Source organism: Colobus angolensis, unplaced genomic scaffold, assembly GCF_000951035.1.
Source record: "Colobus angolensis palliatus isolate OR3802 unplaced genomic scaffold, Cang.pa_1.0 Scaffold11, whole genome shotgun sequence".
Taxonomy (NCBI): domain Eukaryota; kingdom Metazoa; phylum Chordata; class Mammalia; order Primates; family Cercopithecidae; genus Colobus; species Colobus angolensis.
Window position 1 is genome coordinate 2,580,431 of NW_012112030.1, and position 17,856 is coordinate 2,598,286.

Below are 17,856 nucleotides of genomic sequence, written 5' to 3' on the forward strand. Positions count from 1 at the left end.
TCAGGAAAATAGTTTGTTTTTGTAAGTTGGGCACTAAAACTTATTTAATGGCAAAATCTGACCTGAACGGATGGGTAGCTATTTAGAGTTTTTTTTTAAATTAATCTCACTTACTATGAATATTTAAATATTTTTATAAAGATTATTAATCTATTTTATTATAGGGTGCTGCTCTGGACCATGCTGGCGACATCCCATAATACAGAGTGTATTACATTGTGAAATCTATAGAATCTTGAATATTGAACAGCACTTGGCCCTGAGGGTGTCACATATTGGACTGTGGACCTGCATTTGGGCTTATAAACTCATCACTTCGGCTGAGCATGGTGGCACACGCCTGTAATCCCAGCCACTTGGGAGGCTGAGGCATGAGAATCCCTTAAACCTGGGAGGCAGAGGCTGCAGTGAGCTGAGATTGAGCCACTGCACTCCAGCCTGGGTGATAGAATGAGACTCTGTCTCAAAGGAAAAAAAAAAAAAGTTTAAAAAAAAAGTTAAAGAAAAACCTCATCCCTTGGGAATGGTTTAACTCTGCTATCTTCTTAAGTTCAGGCCTGTGTGTGCTGGGTCATGTAAAGTTGTTTAAACAAGTCTGGAACAGTCGATTGTGCAATAACACCATGATATTGTTCTACTACAAATACTTATAATGCTTAATCCAAATTCTGGGTCCTTTTCTGATCTTTAAAGATATCTTAAAGAATACAAGTGATTTAACAATATTGTTAGTGATTCAACTTGGAAACAAAAATTTCATAGCACTCCTCTCCTAAGGAATAGTTAGAGATTGGAAGATAAGCTGTTAAAAAAGCTGTTGTAGGCTGGGCGTGATGGTTCACACCTGTAATCTCAGCACTTTGGAGGCCGAGGCAGGTGGATCACTTGAGGTCAGGAGTTCGAGACTAGCCTGGCCAACATGGCAAAACCCTGTCTCTACTATTAGCTTGGCAGCGGTGACATGTGCCTGTAATTCCAGCTACTCAGGTGGCTGAGGCACAAGAGTCCCTTGAACCCTAAGGCAGAGGTTGCAGATAGCCAAGGTTGTGCCACTACACTCCAGCCTGGGCGACAGAGTGAGAGTCTGTCTTGAAAAATTAAAAAAAGCTGTTATATTTACAACTATACGTGTGGGGAAATCAGCATTTTCTTTATATTGTACAATCAAAACAAAACACAGATATTTATTGTTATCCATAACCCTAATTGTAAATGTGTTCATGAACTTAATTGTTCTTGTTGCCTTCCTAAGTAAATATTTTTAAAATGACCTTCCTTACAAAATATTTTTATATAAAATAAATACAACTTTTGACTCCTTTTGCACGCTGGCATTTCTCATACAATTTTATTTGGAAAAAGTTATATTCAATGACCCAATGGTATAAAAGTGGAAAAGGAAAGTGACAGCTAGAGATTGATAACTACATCCTCTGCAATCCTCGGAAGAAAGAAAGGGCCTCTTTGGGTTGTTTCAGGTAAAGTACGTCAATGGGACTATAGGAAAGAGAATTTCCACACTGTCTTTCTGCATCAGTGATTTTAATAGAGACTCTTAGTGGTTATCAACAACTGCTCAGTTTTGTTTTTTTTTTTTTTTTTTTTTCCGCACTGCTCTCTGGATTTGGACCTAGCGAATTCTGGGCTCAGTCCTCTTCCTCCATCTCTTTCTTGATCCAATCCACATAGTTGAGCACTTTGGTGTAGAAGCCATAGCCCTTGCTGCACCCAATGCCCCAGGACACGATACCCGTTGCCATCCAGCGATCAGTGTTCGGGTCCCTTACTGCAAAAACGCCCCCACTATCCCCCTGGCAGGCATCCTGCTTTAGAGACGGGTGCCCAGCACAGAACATGTTTTGAGAGAACACATCCATCCTATTCTTTCCCCGGAGCCAGGTCTCACAGTCCTCTCGATTAGCTACGGGCAGACGGACAAACCTGAGGTCATGAGCAATCTTCTCCTCCATGACCCCAAAGCCACTGACATAGCCCATCAAGCCCAGGTCATAGAAGGTCTCATTGTCAGGGAGGCAGATGGGGAGGAGGTTGGGACCCAGAGTGACACTATTTTCCAGCTCCAGCAGGGCGATGTCCCCCTCAAAATTGTGGGACTCATCCTGACGGTAGTCCGGGTGGATGCTGACCCTGCGGATGGGGTGATTTGCCAGCTTCATGAGTTCTTCCACATTTGTGTGGCCCAGGAACACATCCAAGGAGGCGTTGCTTTGCGCCTCGTGTTCCTTGGGATACAGGGTGTGGGCAGCCGTGAGGATCCAGCGGTCCCCCAGCAGGGCTCCGCCCCCGCGCCCGTGGATGTTGGTGAACACCTGCCAGGGGAAGTTGCCCATCTTGGCTTTTTGCCCTCCGATGATGCGCTGCCTCTGTTCCACGGGGTGCACGGGCTTCCCACACACTGAGGGAGAGACAGGGAAGACAAGGGAGAGACAGGGAAGACAAGGGCGAGTCAGCTCCAGGTCCCACACCTCTTCCCTCTGTGGCCAGCCAGCTCCATGTTTGCCCTCTCTTTTTGGCTTCTGTCTCTATTCTCTTTCTCCTCCCATCCCCACACCTCCATCACTGGCCTATTGACAGGCTCTTCTCCTTGTTTTTTTTTTTTTTTTTTTTTAATTATACTTTTATTTTTTGAGACTCCTTGCTTTGTCGCCCAGGCTGGAGTGCAGTGGCATGATTTCAGCTCACTGCAACCTCCGCCTCCTGGGTTCAAGTAATTCTTGTGCCTCAGCCACTCAAGTAGCTGGGACTACAGGCATGTGCCACCATGCTTGGCTAATTTTTCTATTTTTAGTAGAGGCTAAGTTTCACCATTGTTGCCCAGACTGGTCTCGAACTCCTGACCTCAGGTGATCCGCCTATCTCGGCCTCCCAAATTGCTGAGATTACAGGTGTGAGCCACCACATCTTGCCCCTTGTTCTTGTTTATTTCTTCCTAGGGTATCTCCCATTGTTTTTATTCTCTGACTTCCCATCTGCTTAGTGAAAATGCTGGCATTTCGGGATTGAATTCAGCACTCTTCCCCTCTCTTGCTTTCTCCTGGGATGTTCCCCTCTCTTCTCCTCTGTCTCCTTTTTCTGGGCCACACTGCTTTTGAGGCCCTGAAGGCTGCTAAAGGCCCTGAGGGTGGCCCTAGAGGGTTTCCACTCACCTGGCAAGCACCGAGGAATCTTCTCTCCCTTCTGTTCATTCTTCCAAATGCCCTGTGCTGTGCAGGTGTACACCCCTGAGGGCAGAGGAGGCACGAATCAAGTTGGGAGGTGATGGGTAAGAAAACTAGGTTGCAGAGGCAGCAAGTACTGAATGTGCTCGACGGGGAGAGGGGTAGGGAGGAACAACATGGCAAGGGCCAAAGGTCAAAGGCTCAACTCTAGAAGGAAAAAATGTCAAGTGTTCAGAGGCTCTAGACCTATATTTTGTTTTAATGTCAAGTAAAAAAATCAGCATGCTTAACTATTGATATATGTTTGCTGTGATCCCTGTTTGTGAAAGTAGACATAAAAACCAGAAGATATATATCAAAATCTTATCAGTGATTGCATCTTGGTTGTGGAATCATAGACGATAATTGTAGCTACGTCTTCTGATTGCTGAAAATGTGCCATGCTTGTCGCTAAGCACTTTATCTGCATGATCTCATTTAAACACTACAGTGACACTTGCAAGTGTGTGTTATTATTCCCATTGTGGATGAGGAAGCTGAGCTTAAATAATTTGCACAGGGTCACATAACTTCTAAGTGCCAGAACCAAGGTACAAGAAGTTTTCTGACTCCAAAGCCCAGCTCTTAATGAATACCATTTATAATCCAGATTTTTTTCCTTTTTTCTTTATTTCAAACCTATAATGCATGTGATTTCTAATATTTAAAAAAAGTTTGAAAAATACCCACTAATGAGTGAGAGTCATTTAGTAAAACTAGGTGCAAAAATCACAACCAGGTTGAGAGGGGAGAATGGAGAGGGGAATTTCACTGAGTTAGCTGTAGTGCTTATGGTGGTGATGAAGATTGTGGTGTTGGTGTTGGTGGTGACTGTGGTGTTGATGTTGGTAATGGTGGTGGTGATTGTGGTGTTGGTGTTGGTGGTGACAGTGGTGTTGTTAATGGTGGTATTGTTAATGGTGATAGTGGTGATGGTGGTATTGGTGGTGATGATGGTGTTGGTACTGGTGGTAGTGATGATAGTGTTGGTAATGGTGATGGTGGTGATGGTGGTGTTGGTGTTGGAATGGTGGTGGTGCTGACAGTGGTGCTGGTAATGGTGTTAGTAATGGTGGTGGTTATAACAGTAGTTGCGATGGTGATATTTGTAATGGTGATAGTGATGATGGTGGTGGTGTTAGTGTGGTGGTGATAGTGGTGTTGGTAATGGTGATGGAGGTGATGGTAGTGTTGGTGTTGGCAATAGTGATGGTAGTGATAGTGGTGTTGGTAATGGTGGTGGTGATCATGGTAGTGTTGACAATGGTGTTGGTTATGATGATGGTGGTGATGGTGTTAGTGTCGGTGGTGATGATGATGTTGGTAATGGTGATGGTGGTGATGATGGCGGTGGTGGTGGTGGTGGTGGTGTTGGTGTTGGTAATGGTGATAGTGGTGTTGGTAATGGTGGTGGTGATAATGGTAGTGGTGATGGTGGCATTGGTAATGATAATGATATCGACTGTGGTGATAGTGGTGATGGTGGTGATTGTGCTGGCATTGATGCTACTGGTAGTGTTGCTGATGTTGTTACTGGTAGTAGTGGTGATGGCAGTGATGGTAGCAGTGGGAGTGTGGTGGAGGCAATGGTGGTAGTAGGGACGATGTGGTGACAGTGAGCTGTTTATGCGATTTGAATCTTTTCTTTGCATCAGCTTAGATGCCTCCTTCTTCAAACTTACAAGGTTCCTATTAGCACTATAATTTAGGCCCCTGTAGCCAGTGCCTTGGCAGATACCTTAATATGCATTCCCTAGGGATTCTACTGGGAGAAATCTCAGAGGATACTCCAAGGGGATGGAAGGGAGGAAATTTCCATTTGCATTGGTTCCTACCTTGCTCAGACTCCTTGCTGCCAGCTCTGGTCTGCATCTTGTAATATGGCTCATGGCAGTAGTACTGGATACGGGCCTTGTAGGTGTTCACCCCCATTGTGGTGGTGTAACGGAAGGCACCATTAGGCAGGTTTCGGGGCTGCCCACAGTCCTTGACTTGGAGAGAACACAGGGCAGGGTGAGAGCTGAGAATGACTGTGCTGGAACTTCAGTGGGGAGAGTGTGAGTTGTCCACCCGCAGAGCAGGCTGAGAAGCTTAGAAAAGATAGTCAGTGGTGAGGGCCCTTGCAATGGACAGGAGTTGGGTGGTGTGAAATTCAGTTCTGGGTAGAGCCCATCCATCCTGCTGAGATGAGGGCTCACTGATTCCTGAGATGAGGGCTCACTGATTCCTGAGATGGGCCATAGGCATCAAAGGACAAGTCAGGGTGAGGGTCTCTTGGAAAGAGGCTTACTCTGGATGCCTCTTTCTTTCTTGGCCCAGGTCCTCAAGGCTAAAAGTGGGAAGTCCCCAGAGTCATATCTCTGAATTGTGACTTACTCTTGCATCTGGGCATGGCACGATGCCATGTGCCATCATCCTGGCAGACAGCCGTGAAGGAGTGCAGCACCTGGTTCCCCTGTTGAGCAGAGGACAGAGGTGTCATCAGTGCCAAGAGGCAATGCAGGTCCCCTTCCTGCCCTTCCCACACAGGAGTGGGAGGCAATACAAAGACATCTCTCAGCTCCCCCATGGATGTGACTCCTTCTTCCTTCTCCCCAGCCCATTACAGACAGGAGCACTGAGCCACACCGCAGAAAGTCAGAGCGGGACTAATTGATAGACCCGATCATCCTCTCTGGACTGTGGCCTGTTCCCACTGAGGTCTAATTGAATCCCACAATTTGTAATTTAAAAAATCACAAGCCACGTTTGAGTGTTTTTTGTATCAAAACAAAAGCCTGTGCTCCAGGGCAGAACCGTGTTTCTCTGTCTGGAGTCTCCTGCCTCCAGGCCTGCATCACTTTCTCCTGGGTTGCAGTTTCCCTAAGGACAGAGGCCTTCCCTGAAATCCTAGAGCCACCTCACCCCGTTGAAATGTGCTGGAGATGTTGACGTATGTGAAGGGCTGTTGCTGTTGAGCAGGGACAAGACTAGGAAATGGCAGTCTTTGAAATGAAAAGTTACTGGACAATATGAATGAGTTTTACTAAGACCAAAAATCGGCCAGGTGCAGTGGTTCACGCCTGTAATCCCAGCACTTCCGGGGGCCGAGATAGGCAGATCACTTGAGGCCAGGAGTTCCAGACAAGCCTGGGCAACATGGAGAAACCCTGTCTCTACTAAAAATACAATAATTAGCCAGGCATAGTGGTGCACGCCTGTAATTCCAACAACTCAGGTGGCTGAGGCACTTGAATAGCTTGAATCCAGGAGAATCACTTGAAATTGGGAGGCGGAGTTTACGGTGAGCTGAGATCACGCCACTGCCTGCGTGATGGAGCAAGACTGTCTCTCAAAACTAAAATAAAAAGACCAAAAATCATTCCATAGAGTTAGTCCTGGGAAAGATTGCAAGAGAATATATATGAAAACTAGACCGTCTGAGTAAAATGTAGGTAATGTGAGAAACGGTGTGACTTGCTTTAAATTCTATGGCGTGAATGACAAATGCAAAAGTAAGGGCAGTGGGTGGTGCAGGCAAGGGAGGATTGTAATATGAGGAAAGTTTGTTAGTCTCCAGTCCTCTGGACCCAGGACACCCACCCAATCCTCCTGATGGAGATGGAAGCACCTTGGAGTAAAGAACAATGCATCAAGTGAACTCGACTTGATGCAACATTCAAATGTGAGCTCCACAAAGGCTGTCTGACTTTGTGGGTTTCTTTTTACTGAACCTCCCACATCTAGGACAGTGCCTGACAGTAGACCCTTAAAATGTGCATTAAATGAATTAACTGTGACTTAAGGACATGTCATAGGTCTCTTCTTTGATTCTGATTAAGTCTTCCGTGTGGACCTATTGAGCAACGATGGGATGTCCAGTCTTGGGTCTCTGTCCAGAGAGACAGAGAATTTTTAGTTTACCAGCTTTTGTGAGATTGATCCACGGATAAAACCATATTCCTTCCTGAATCTTCAGAGCTGAGAACAGGACAGTGGGCCCAGGGTGAGACCACCAACATGTGTAAAAGAGCCCTGGAGCAGGAGGCAGAAGATTGGGGTCCTAGTCCCTGCCGTAGAAAATCACTATGTGATGTTGATGAGTCACTACATCTCCATCCCGCCTTTCCAGTTCCTTCAGCTTTCTTGATTATTGGACGAGGGCAATAGTTCTTAAACTTGGCTGCACATTAGAATCACCTGGATAGCTTTAAACAGTCTTGTTGCTCAGGCTCTACTCCAGATCAGTGGAATGAGAGTCTCTGCTGGGGGCCCTTGACTTTGTATTTATTTATTGACTGATTTTTATTTTTTAGAGACAGAGTCTGGCTATATTGCTCAAGCTGGAGTACAGTGGTTATTCACAGGGGCCTTGTATGATTGCGCTCAAGCAATCTTCCAGGATTGTAAACTCTCTGTTTTAAGTGTACAGAAAGTTGGAGAGCTGGTGGACCAGGAGACTCTTCTAGCTGAAACATCTATGACTCCAGCTGGGGTGAGACTAAATCCTCTGTGAACCCACCATCTGAATTCCCCCTGGGATGCTGGGCCGGCTCTCTCCCCTCAGCCCTGGGCTCTTACCTCTATGAGCTGGTAGCCTAGCTTGCAGGTAGCAATGAAGTAGTCACGGAACTGGTACTGAGGCTGCAGGTTCTGGATGACGGTAAACTCATCTAGGGTCTTGGGCTGGGGACACTTGATGACTATTGGGGAGACCAGAGGGCATATTTATTTCAGAGCCACCTGCCCTTCCTTCTTCCCACCTTTTTCCCATTGCTGGCCATCAAGGGAGGCCCCCAGGGAGCCTTACTTTCAGTGGTGTAGCGCAGCTTCCAGCCCCGGCTGTCCCCTGACTCATCTGTGAAGAACAGCAGATCCACAGCATTGCTGCTGGTGTCAAGGTCGGGGGGCCTTTGCTTCCCACAGAACTCGCCAATGTTCTTCCCGTTGGCATAGATCTGGTAGGGGAGGAGGTTTTTTTTTTTTTTTTTTCCAGCCTGGACATTTTTACACAGGGCCAACTGTGTAGTAGCCTGGTGGCCAGGGTGGTGGTGGTGATGAAATCCTGCCTTATGTGTGTTTTCAGGGGAAGGTGGAAAGGGATCCCCACAACCCAATTCCAGTTATGTGGGAACTTGCCCAGCCCATGGGTGATGTTGGCCGTTCCTGCCCCAGCTGATCAGGGGATCCAGGAGGAAGTTGGGACAAGAGGAGCCAAGTGCAGACGGAAGGGGAGGAAGGGGTCTTTCAGGGGTAGGACGGCTGTACCTGTAGCTGGTCATAGGGGCAGTGTACTTGCTGGTGGTCATCAATTTCAAAAGGCTCTAGGAACTTGAGGTGCAGGGTGAGGCCCCGCTCCACCCGGATGCTATAGTTGCAGCGCAGGTCAGGGGGGTAGGACCGGGGGTACTCCAGGCTGGAGATGTAGCCCGATGCCTCCGTGTACAGCTCGCTGCTGCACTCAGCTGTGAGAACACAGCCGCAGGGCATCACAGGGGCGCTCTCGCTGGCCCAGCAAGCCCTGGCTGAACCCCTGTCTCCCTGCTACACCACTCTGGCTCACCCTGGCAGGAATGCCTGTCCTTCTGAAGCTCATAGCCTGGACGGCAGGAACAGAAGTAGCCTCCAACGTAGTTGTGACACAGGTGCTGGCACTGGGGCTGGGGGTCCTTCTCCCCTGATTTGCTCTGGGAAGCACATTCATCAAGGTCTGGAAGGCATTCAGGAAGGAGGGTTAAGCTCCAGCTGGGAGACCTGATTAGTGGCTCTGACCTTAGGAGGTCACTCACCAGAGGCCTAAAGACAAAGGCATATTTAGGTCACCTGGATCTCCAGGTCAGGCCTCTCCAATGCTCTCTGGGGACTGCTCCGTGGGGACAGAGCCCAAGGTGACAGGCCTTGTTAGGAAAGGCTCTCTTGACGGGAGGAACAAGGAAAGCCAGGCTTTCAGCTTCTTTCGATTCAAGATTCCCTTTCTTGGCCCCCATTCAATAGGGCTGAGGTTAGAGAAAAGGGATCCCTGGGGGGCTACTCACCCACAGCTTGGTAGTAGGCCAGGAAGCCCTTGTAGAACATGATAGTCCCATTCTCCTCGTTGGAGAAGTCCGTGTGGAAGGTCAGCAGCATCTTGTTCCCTTGGGACATAAATTCCTTCTTTCCTGGGGGGTTGCCCAGTGGAGAACCCAGTTGCCCGCAGAACCTCCCCAGGTTTTTCTTATCAGCAGAGATCTGGTGGAAGAAGGACAGGGGGTAGGAAGAAGACCTGTTGTGGAGTGGCACACGTGGTGGCTCAGTGACAGCCCTCCTTGTCTCGCCCAGAGTGAATCATGCACCACATTGGCTCCGCTGGTCACTACCTGCTGGGCTCGGCTGCTGCAAACTTCCCCATGTGACTTTCAACTGTTCCCCGAGTCTCCCACTGACTCACTCTTGCATGTTGTCCTGCACTGGGTACCTCACCCTTCCCTGTTTTCTGCTCCACTGCCAGGTTTCAGGTCATTTTCCAACCCCACCACCTGCTATGGCCTGTTCCCCTGGGGTCCTGGTTGTCTGTACCCAGCCTTTACCCGCCCCTCATTCCCACAGCTTGGACAGCTCTGCTTTATTTTTGTTTTCAGATTCCACCTCAGCCTAATCAAACCATTCACACCTGGAGTGCCTCCTGATGCCTTCGGGTGAACATGAGCCCTGAATCCCACCAGTCTCAGCCTCAGCAGGCATTGCTTCATCCCTCATCGTTCCTACTCACAGCTCTTCAACCTCTCCTTGCCCCTGCCACCAAATGCCCTCCCCCAACACTGCACACTCGCCAAGTCTTCTGGGTGGGGAAGATGTGCCATTTTCATGTAATTCACGCATAACCTCCAGGGGTCTCCTGGGAATGGTAGTTATTGGACCTTCGCAGGCTCTGCTTGGGCCCCGAATCTCATTTTTACTGGATAGAGAAAGATGGGCCAGGGAAGGTTGTCACAGAGGTGAGAGTTCTGAGCCTACTGTCCTTGCTGAAGACTATTCCCGTGCTGCCAGAGCACACATTTCTCCTCCTCATGTCCCTATGTTCCTGTTGAGGCAGGCAGCCATGCCAATCTTCTCTTTGGAGACAGGGAAGCTGAGGCACAGTGGCTTCCCAAAGGCTCTCAGCTAGACAGCAGATGGGGAAGGTTTTCCTGACTCAGTGCACAGTGAATTTCCTGAGTGGGTCCCGTCCCCTTCCTTCTCTGTGCTTCTCCCCTCAGTGCTCACTGAGGGCCTCTTCACCAGTGAGTGCCCCATCCAGGGCAACCCTTGGCTCTAAGAGATGCAGTCGGCCATCAGCTCTTGCGGGGCTGGGCTGTGTCTAGGGGTGTGCATGCCATACAGATCCCAGATCCCAGAGGGTCCCGTTTTGTCTCCCTTCTGCCCGCCCATCCTGCCCCTACCTTGACATAATCATAGAAGCAGCCTTCAGAAGGCTCCAGGTCAAAGTGCTGGAAGACGAGCTTCACCCTGTACCCCGTGGGGACTGTGATCACAGTGGTTGTTTCAAAGCTGTTGGGGTAAGGCTTGGGGAACAGAGGGGAAGTCACCTCCCCAAATAACTTCTGAGGGATGGGAATGGAGCCTCCTGCCCTGCAGAACAGGGCCGGCACCAGGAGGTACAAGAGCCACCTGCCAAAACAAAAGACAGTGTCTGGAGCTGGAGGGGTTCAGCACTCTTGCCATGTGGGCAGTGGCCGTGGCAGGGGATGAGATGGCCATACCGCTGGGCATCCTCCTCCTCTCTGCCCACTCTGGACCTCACCGACATGTTCTCAGCAGGGGTGTGTGGGTGGCGAGGGCGGCCTTTGCAGCTGCTGCATTGGGTCACTCCCCAGGGCAGCGTCCAGGCCAGAGGCCACTACACTCCCCTCACACTCCCTTCCCAGCCTCCTCCCCTGCCCGGCCCCATCCCTCCCCTCCCCTTCCAGGAATAGGACTGGCTTGGGACCAGTTAATGGAGGGTGAGGCTTTCCACCCGTGGGTCTCGAAAGGGCTCCCACAGGTTCAGTAAGAGCATCTGGGAGAGACCATCTGTGGAGTGTGAGACACAGGCAGAGTGTCCCCTCGTGGGCAGGGGGTCCCCTCCTCTCGCTGCTCCCTGCCATGAGCCCTGAGGGAAGAAGGGACCATGGCATGAGCTTCTATGTATAAGGTCTCCTTTGGTCCTTAGGAGGAGGGATGGGGCGTGTGTTGTGTGTGTCCATGTGTGTGCACAGTGGGATTGATGAGAGAAGAGTGTGTGAAGAGAGAAGGGTGTTCCTGTCTCCCTGAATTGCCTCCCATGCCCTGGCTTCTCCCCTGGCTTCCCCCTCCCTCCTGGGTGCCCATCACCCTTACTCACATTTCTCAAGGCCCGTGTTGAATCCTGGGCTCTCCTGACAGCAGTCTTCGTGCACTGTGTGCAGAGGGAGCCCGCGTCACGCACAGCAGGGAGGGGAGGGTTTTCTGTGGAATGGAGGGGGGACCATTCCCGGAGGAATGTTGGAGGGAATGAACTATTTGCATAAACAAAAGATCTGAGTTTCCACTTTAATTTAGTTTTGGTTTTGAAATCCCTGTCGGTGGTGCCACCTGCTGGTCTATGAGGGAAAGGGCTAAGGAGATGGGAGTCTGACTTTTTAGGGCCAGGGGAGCCTTTGGTTGGAGGCCCAGATGCCTCAGTCTCTGAATCTGATCAGCTTCTCCTTTCTTCCAAGACTTTCCTGGGGGGCTGCTGCTGTGTGTTTACAAGGTTCCTACCAAAGCAGTGGGAGACCACAGGTTGTGAGGGATTCTCTTTTCTGGGCTGTCCCTTCCCATTGACCTCATTCTTCTTGCCGTCATTCAGCCCACAGCCCTGGTTCAAGAATGGCCCGGGTTTCCACGCCCAGGATGTAATGATGGGAACACTGGGGCAGAGGAGGGCACGTGGGAGTGGGCAGAAGAGAGAGGAGCTTGGTTGCCTTGGGGCCCTGGCCTGCTTTAGCCGTGAATGACACGTGGACATAGACTAGGGATGGCCATGTCAGGGCAGCCCTAAATCAGCCCTGGGTTTGAGACCCTCTGGGGCAGCTGCGGAGGGGGTAAAATGTCCGCATCTCCTCAGCATCTGCTCAACACAACTGCCAGGGCTGAAACCGAGGGTGCGTGTGTGGAACAAGAGGGACTTGGTTTTTCTGAGATGGAGCCAGGCCCCTGGGAGGGAGGAGGGACCCTAGACTCTCCTGTCCATCAGGCCACAGTGTCCTGCTTTAAAAATTTTGCTCTTGGCCGCGTGTGGTGGCTCATGCCTGTGACCCTGGCACTTTGCGAGGCCAGGGTGGGAAGATCTCTTGAGCCCAGGAGTTCGAGACCAGCCTGGGCAACATAGTGAGATCTTGTCTCTAAAAGTTAAAATAAATAAAAAACAATTTCACTGTTTTTGGAAGCCTTTCTTCATCAACTCTCCATGGCACCAAATATCTGAGGGCACTTTACCCCATAGAGGGGCTTGGGCTGCAGAGCAGGCCTCTGTGTTCTTAAGCCTTTTGTAGGCTGTTCTGCTCGTTTCCCTTATTAGATTAATCCCTCCAACCTCCACCCTTCTGCCCCCACCCCCCTTCATCCATTTACGGGCTACCTGTTTAATGTGCAAGGCACTTTCCCAGGCAATAGATTGCAGGAATTCACAGAGCTGATGCAGTTCCCCATCAGGCAGTGACCAAGTCATCAGTAGTTAGACAGCAGGCACACAGAAGGTGGAAGATCCACCAACGCTTGGAGGGTTTCTCCAGCAGGCCTCTGTGTCAGAGCTGAGGACTGAACCTAATGGAGGGTTGGTCTGTGTTGGGATCAGGATATGAACCATAGCCTTGTTAGGTCAGGAAAGACAAAAGATAGGGGAGAAGGAAAAGGACTAGATCAGAGGACGAGAAGGAAGGGGAATCTCGTCTAACAAACTGCACATTAATATCCTGGCAGCAGCAGTGTTGTGTGTGTGTATGCACTATATGATCCTAATGGAGGCAGAGGGAACAGGTAAGGAGGTCAGTGTTAGCTGAAGCTCTTCCATCCATCCTAGGGAGTCTCGGTTCTGCCTTGGCATTGTGCAACATGCTTGGAGAGTGGCAAACCTGGACGTCATTAGCTCAGTCCCAGCCCTGTCTCCACTCTGTCCAACCATTCAAAGTAACATTTACTCACACATTTTTGTTATGTCCTTGACTTATACCAAGAAGGAAAAAAATGCATATGAATGTTGCTGCATTTGTTTTAAAACAAGTATTGAGGACCTTGTCTGTTACAATGTTTGTTCCTCTAAGGATTTGATTCTTGGGAAAAAGATTTCTCTCTTAAAGTGGTGGTAGGTTTTCCTCTGTGGACATGTCTCTATCGCTAGTTCATCTATCTCCATCATCTCTCTCTAACTTCTCTCTCTCTGTCTATCTCATTGTCTATATCTCTATCTCTAGACCTAGAGACAGCGATGGAGGTGTAGATATAGATCTAGATGTACATATATAAATATAGGTGTATATATATATGTTTGCCTTGGTACGGAGAAACTCATATCATTTTTTCAATCATAAAAAATTAGTAAAATAAAAATGTTTTATGCTAATTAAACAAAATTCAGCAAATAGAGAATAGTGGAAAACCAAACAGCAAAAATCTTATCAATAAAACCACCTTTATTTGGTATTTTGAGAGAATTATTATTATATTTTTGGAGATGGGGTTTCACTATGTTGCTTAGGCTGACCTTGAACTCCTGGGCTCCAGTGATCCTCCTGTATTAGCCTCCTGAGTGGTGGGGGCGACAGGTGTGCATCGTCCTTTTGGGAATATTTTAAATAATCTCTTGTACTGTGTGTGGGTGTTAAAAACAGAAGTAACCGCATGTATGTACAACTTTGAATCCTGCCATTTTTTTTAGAGATACATTTAACCTTTGACCATAGTAGCAACGTGACTCTTGATGCTAACAAATTATCTCTCGTCTCTCTTTTATTGTGTTTATTTTCTATTTCCATTGAACAGTTGTATTTTGTGTCTTTCACTCTAAATCACCTCCAATTATTTATGTATGTATGTATTTATTTATTTTTACTTTTATTTGTTTTAGACAGAGTCTTGCTCTGTCGCCAGGCTGGAGTGCAGTCGCACAATCTCGGCTCACTTCAACCTCCACCTTCTGAGTTCACGCCATTCTCCTGCCTCAGCCTCCCGAGTAGCCGGGACTACAGGCGCCCGCCACCACGCCCGGCTAATTTTTGCATTTTTAGTAGAGACGGGGTTTCACCGTATTGGCCAGGATGGTCTGGAGCGCCTCACCTTGTGGTCTGCCCACCTCGGCCTCCGAAAGTGCTGGGATTACAGGCATGAGCCACCGCGCCCGGCCCATCACCTCCAGTCTTTACTAAAAATTAAAGCGTTGGTCCTCTCAGGTGGAGCAGTTCCCTTGATGATGGAGGCACAGGTGGGGTGTCCGTGGGAACTTCAGTCCAGTGCTGGGCTCACCTGGCTTCTGCAGGAGATGGGGCCATCAGGCAAGTATGAGCCAGAGGACGCCATTTTCACAGAAGCAGGAATTCCCAGGGAAAGAAAATGGTCAGGATGTGGGGACTCGGTGACACAGCAGGTCAGAGGAGAGTTGAGAAGTATGGTGGCACACTGGGAAGAGCAGTCTCTGCAGTCACACACCAGCTGAGGGACTTGGGCAAGTCCTTTATCCCCTGAGCCTCAGTTTCCTCATTTGTCATACATGGATAACACATCCTTTGCAAATATGCTATGAGGATTAAGTGAAATAACAGGTGAAGCACCTGGCATATAGAGGACATAAAATAAAAAAGGAGCTATTTCCATAATTGCATCTTGGAGCTGCAGAATAGCTTGAATTTGAAGGTCAACTAAAGGGTCTTAGGAACGTTTCAGAAATGCAATGCAATGAAAACCCCTTCCTCCATACACTCATAGCGGGTGAGACGGTGGCTCTTCCACAGGTGAGTATAAAAGCTGTGTCAACACATGAAGTAGGGGTTGGGGATTCGAAGGAATTCAAGGTGAAAGTTGCTGAGATGTACAGGCTTCTCTGGGCATAGTGCATGCGCACAGGGAGGTGGAGGGCGAGAAGCAGCGGTCTTTGGGACCTGCTTCCTGTCTGGGATGGTGCAGGCTTGCTGGTGGGGGTTTCTCCTGCAGTGGCTTGGTGCAACAGTGATGTGAATAGGATTTCCCCGACTCCCCCACTCCCACCCTGCACCACTGCCCCAGGGTTCAGTCTCACTCCCAGCCCTCTCGTGGCTGGGGCCTCCACTGTGTCAGTCAGTCACTGTTCAAGCACCCCAGGGTCAGTTCTTGCCGTTCATCACTCCCTTGATCCAGTCCACGTAGCTGAGCACTTTGGTGTAGAAGTCATACCCTTCGCCACACCCTATGCCCCAGGACACAATGCCCGTGGCCACCCAGTGATGGGCACGATCGTCCCATACCACATAGACGCTGCCACTGTCCCCCTGGCAGACACTGTGCCGCTGTGTCTCGTCCCCAACACAGAACATATCGTCAGAAAACACCTCGGGCCTCTGTCTCTTTTGGAGCCAGGCCTCACAGGCCTCCCTGGGAGCTACAGGCAGCTTTGAATATTTCAACTCAGTAGTTAGCCAGCCCATCTCCACGCCAAACCCACTGACGTAGCCCAGCAAGCCGCTGCGGTAGAGGGTCTCATTATCGGGCAGACAGACCGGGAGGACGTTGGGGCCCAGCGGGATGCTGTGCTGCAGCTCCAGGAGGGCGATGTCCCCGCTGAAGTTGTGGGACTCATTCTGACGGTAGTCGGGGTGCACAATGACACGGTGGACAGGGTGGTTCCCCAGTTTCAGCATCTCGTCTATGGCTGTGTGGCCCAGGAACACATTCACACTCTGGTCCTTCCTGAGAGAAACACTGTCCTTGGGGTAGATGGTGTGGGCAGCAGTGAGGATCCATCTGTCACCAAGCAGGGCCCCGCCCCCACGGCCATGGATACTGGTGAAGGCTTGCCAGGGGAAGTTGCCCAGCTTAGCTCTGGAAGAACGGAGGGTCATCTGATTCTGGGCAATGGGGGTGACCGGCCGTCCACAGACTGGGAGAGAGGAGGGGTAGGGGTGACAGTCAGCAGCTGCATCTAGACACATTGATTGAAGACCTGCTTCTCTGAAGTGCTGTGGTAGGGGATGTGTGAAGAGGCTCTGGGATCAGGCCTCTTTTTTTTTCTGAGACCGAGTTTCGCTCTTGTTGCCCAGGCTGGAGTGCAGTTGCGTGATCTCCGGCTCACTGCAACCTCCGCCTCCCGGGCTCAAGCAATTCTCCTGCCTCAGTCTCCCGACTAGCTGGGATTACTGGCACTGACCACCACACCCGGCTAATTTTTGTGTATTTTTATTAGAGATGGGGTTTCATCATGTGGGCTAGACTGGTCTGGAACTCCTGAACTCAGGTGATCCACCCGCCTCGGCCTCCCAAAGTGTAGGGATTACAGGGATGAGCCACCGTGCCCGGCCGGGATCAGGAGTCTTATACTGATGCAGACCCACAGTGTAGACCGTGTGGGCAGACAAGGGCAGGTAATCAATGCCAAGTGTACGGGACACCCATTCTGCATGGGACTCAGGACAGTGGACTGAGGGTAGAGAGCACAGATGAGCACATGCTTGGGGCTGGTTCTGCAGGGCTTTCCTTCCTGCCTTCTCAGAGGCATTAAAGCCATTCCTTTGGATCATCCTGGGCCCCCATGCTACAGGCAGAGTCTGTTTCAGTGCCTCCTGCCTCAGTTTTGTGTCACTTCCTCATTTGTAACATCTCCCACTACCACCTGCCCTCCAACCCATCCCCAAAGCACTACGAGCCTTCAGGCCACCCCTAGAGTGTTCCGTGGATCAGACTGGGTTAAGAAGGCAATGCTTTCATTCAAAAGTGTGGATCTCAAAAATGGTGGACTTGAACCCTCATGTATAGCTGGTGAGATGTAAAATGGTGCTGCTGCTGTTGAAGACAGTTTGGTGGTTCCTCAAAAATTTAAACAGAATTATTATACAATCCAGCAAGTCTACTCCTAGGTATATACCCAAGAGATTTGGAAATATATGTTGATACAAAAACTTGTACACAAATGCTCATAGCAGCATCATTCATAAAAGGCAAGAAATAGAGACAACCCGAACGTCCATCAGTTGAATGAATAAACAAAATGGTGTATCCATAGAAAGGAGTATTATTTAGCCATAAAAATGAAATACTGATGGATGCTATAACAGGAATGAACCTTGAAAACATTACGCTAAGTGAAAGAAGCCAGACAGAAACAGCCACATATTATATGATTCCACTGATACAAAATCCATAGAGGCAAATCCATAGAGACAGAAGATAGATTAGTGGTTGCCAGGGGTGGGGCAGGGGAGCGTTGGAGGTACTGGGCTTTTTTGAGGAGGGTGATGGAAATGTTCTGGAATTAGTGGTAGTGGTTTTACTACATTGTGAACACACTAAACATTACTGGATTGTACTGTTTAAAGTGGTAAAGGCGGGGCACAGTGGCTCACCCCTGTAATCCCAGCACTTTGGGAGGCTGAGGCAGGTCGATCACCTGAGGTCAGGAGTTGGAGACCATCCTGGCCAACAAGGTGAAACCCCGTCTCTA

General features: G+C 49.4%; 2 protein-coding genes across 5 annotated transcripts in view; both read right to left on the bottom strand.

The window, feature by feature from the left end:
• Window positions 1–1,319: 1,319 nt before the first annotated feature.
• On the bottom strand, window positions 1,320–11,774 carry C1R (complement component 1, r subcomponent). 3 transcript variants are annotated; one of them, XM_011952477.1, is made up of 11 exons: window positions 11,557–11,774; window positions 10,616–10,844; window positions 9,233–9,425; window positions 8,761–8,907; window positions 8,466–8,662; window positions 8,008–8,155; window positions 7,779–7,900; window positions 5,595–5,673; window positions 5,054–5,209; window positions 3,168–3,242; window positions 1,320–2,416 (listed from the first exon to the last, which is right to left on the bottom strand). In XM_011952477.1, coding segments are annotated over exons 1-11 (2,118 nt in total). In that variant the 5' UTR covers window positions 11,559–11,774; the 3' UTR covers window positions 1,320–1,646. The 3 variants fall into 3 exon arrangements, with proteins under 3 accessions (XP_011807867.1, XP_011807876.1, XP_011807858.1); XM_011952486.1 differs by having other exon boundaries at window positions 9,233–9,323; window positions 11,557–11,739; XM_011952468.1 differs by lacking the exon at window positions 11,557–11,774 and adding an exon at window positions 10,937–11,053.
• Window positions 11,775–14,960: 3,186 nt separating this feature from the next.
• The window catches only part of C1RL (complement component 1, r subcomponent-like), a 12,392-nt gene continuing 9,496 nt past the window's right edge, over window positions 14,961–17,856 (bottom strand). For both annotated transcript variants that reach the window (XM_011952456.1, XM_011952447.1), the window contains one exon: window positions 14,961–16,299. In XM_011952456.1, the coding sequence (XP_011807846.1) occupies window positions 15,527–16,299 (773 nt within the window). In that variant the 3' untranslated portion in view covers window positions 14,961–15,526. The remainder of the gene's footprint in view (window positions 16,300–17,856) is intronic.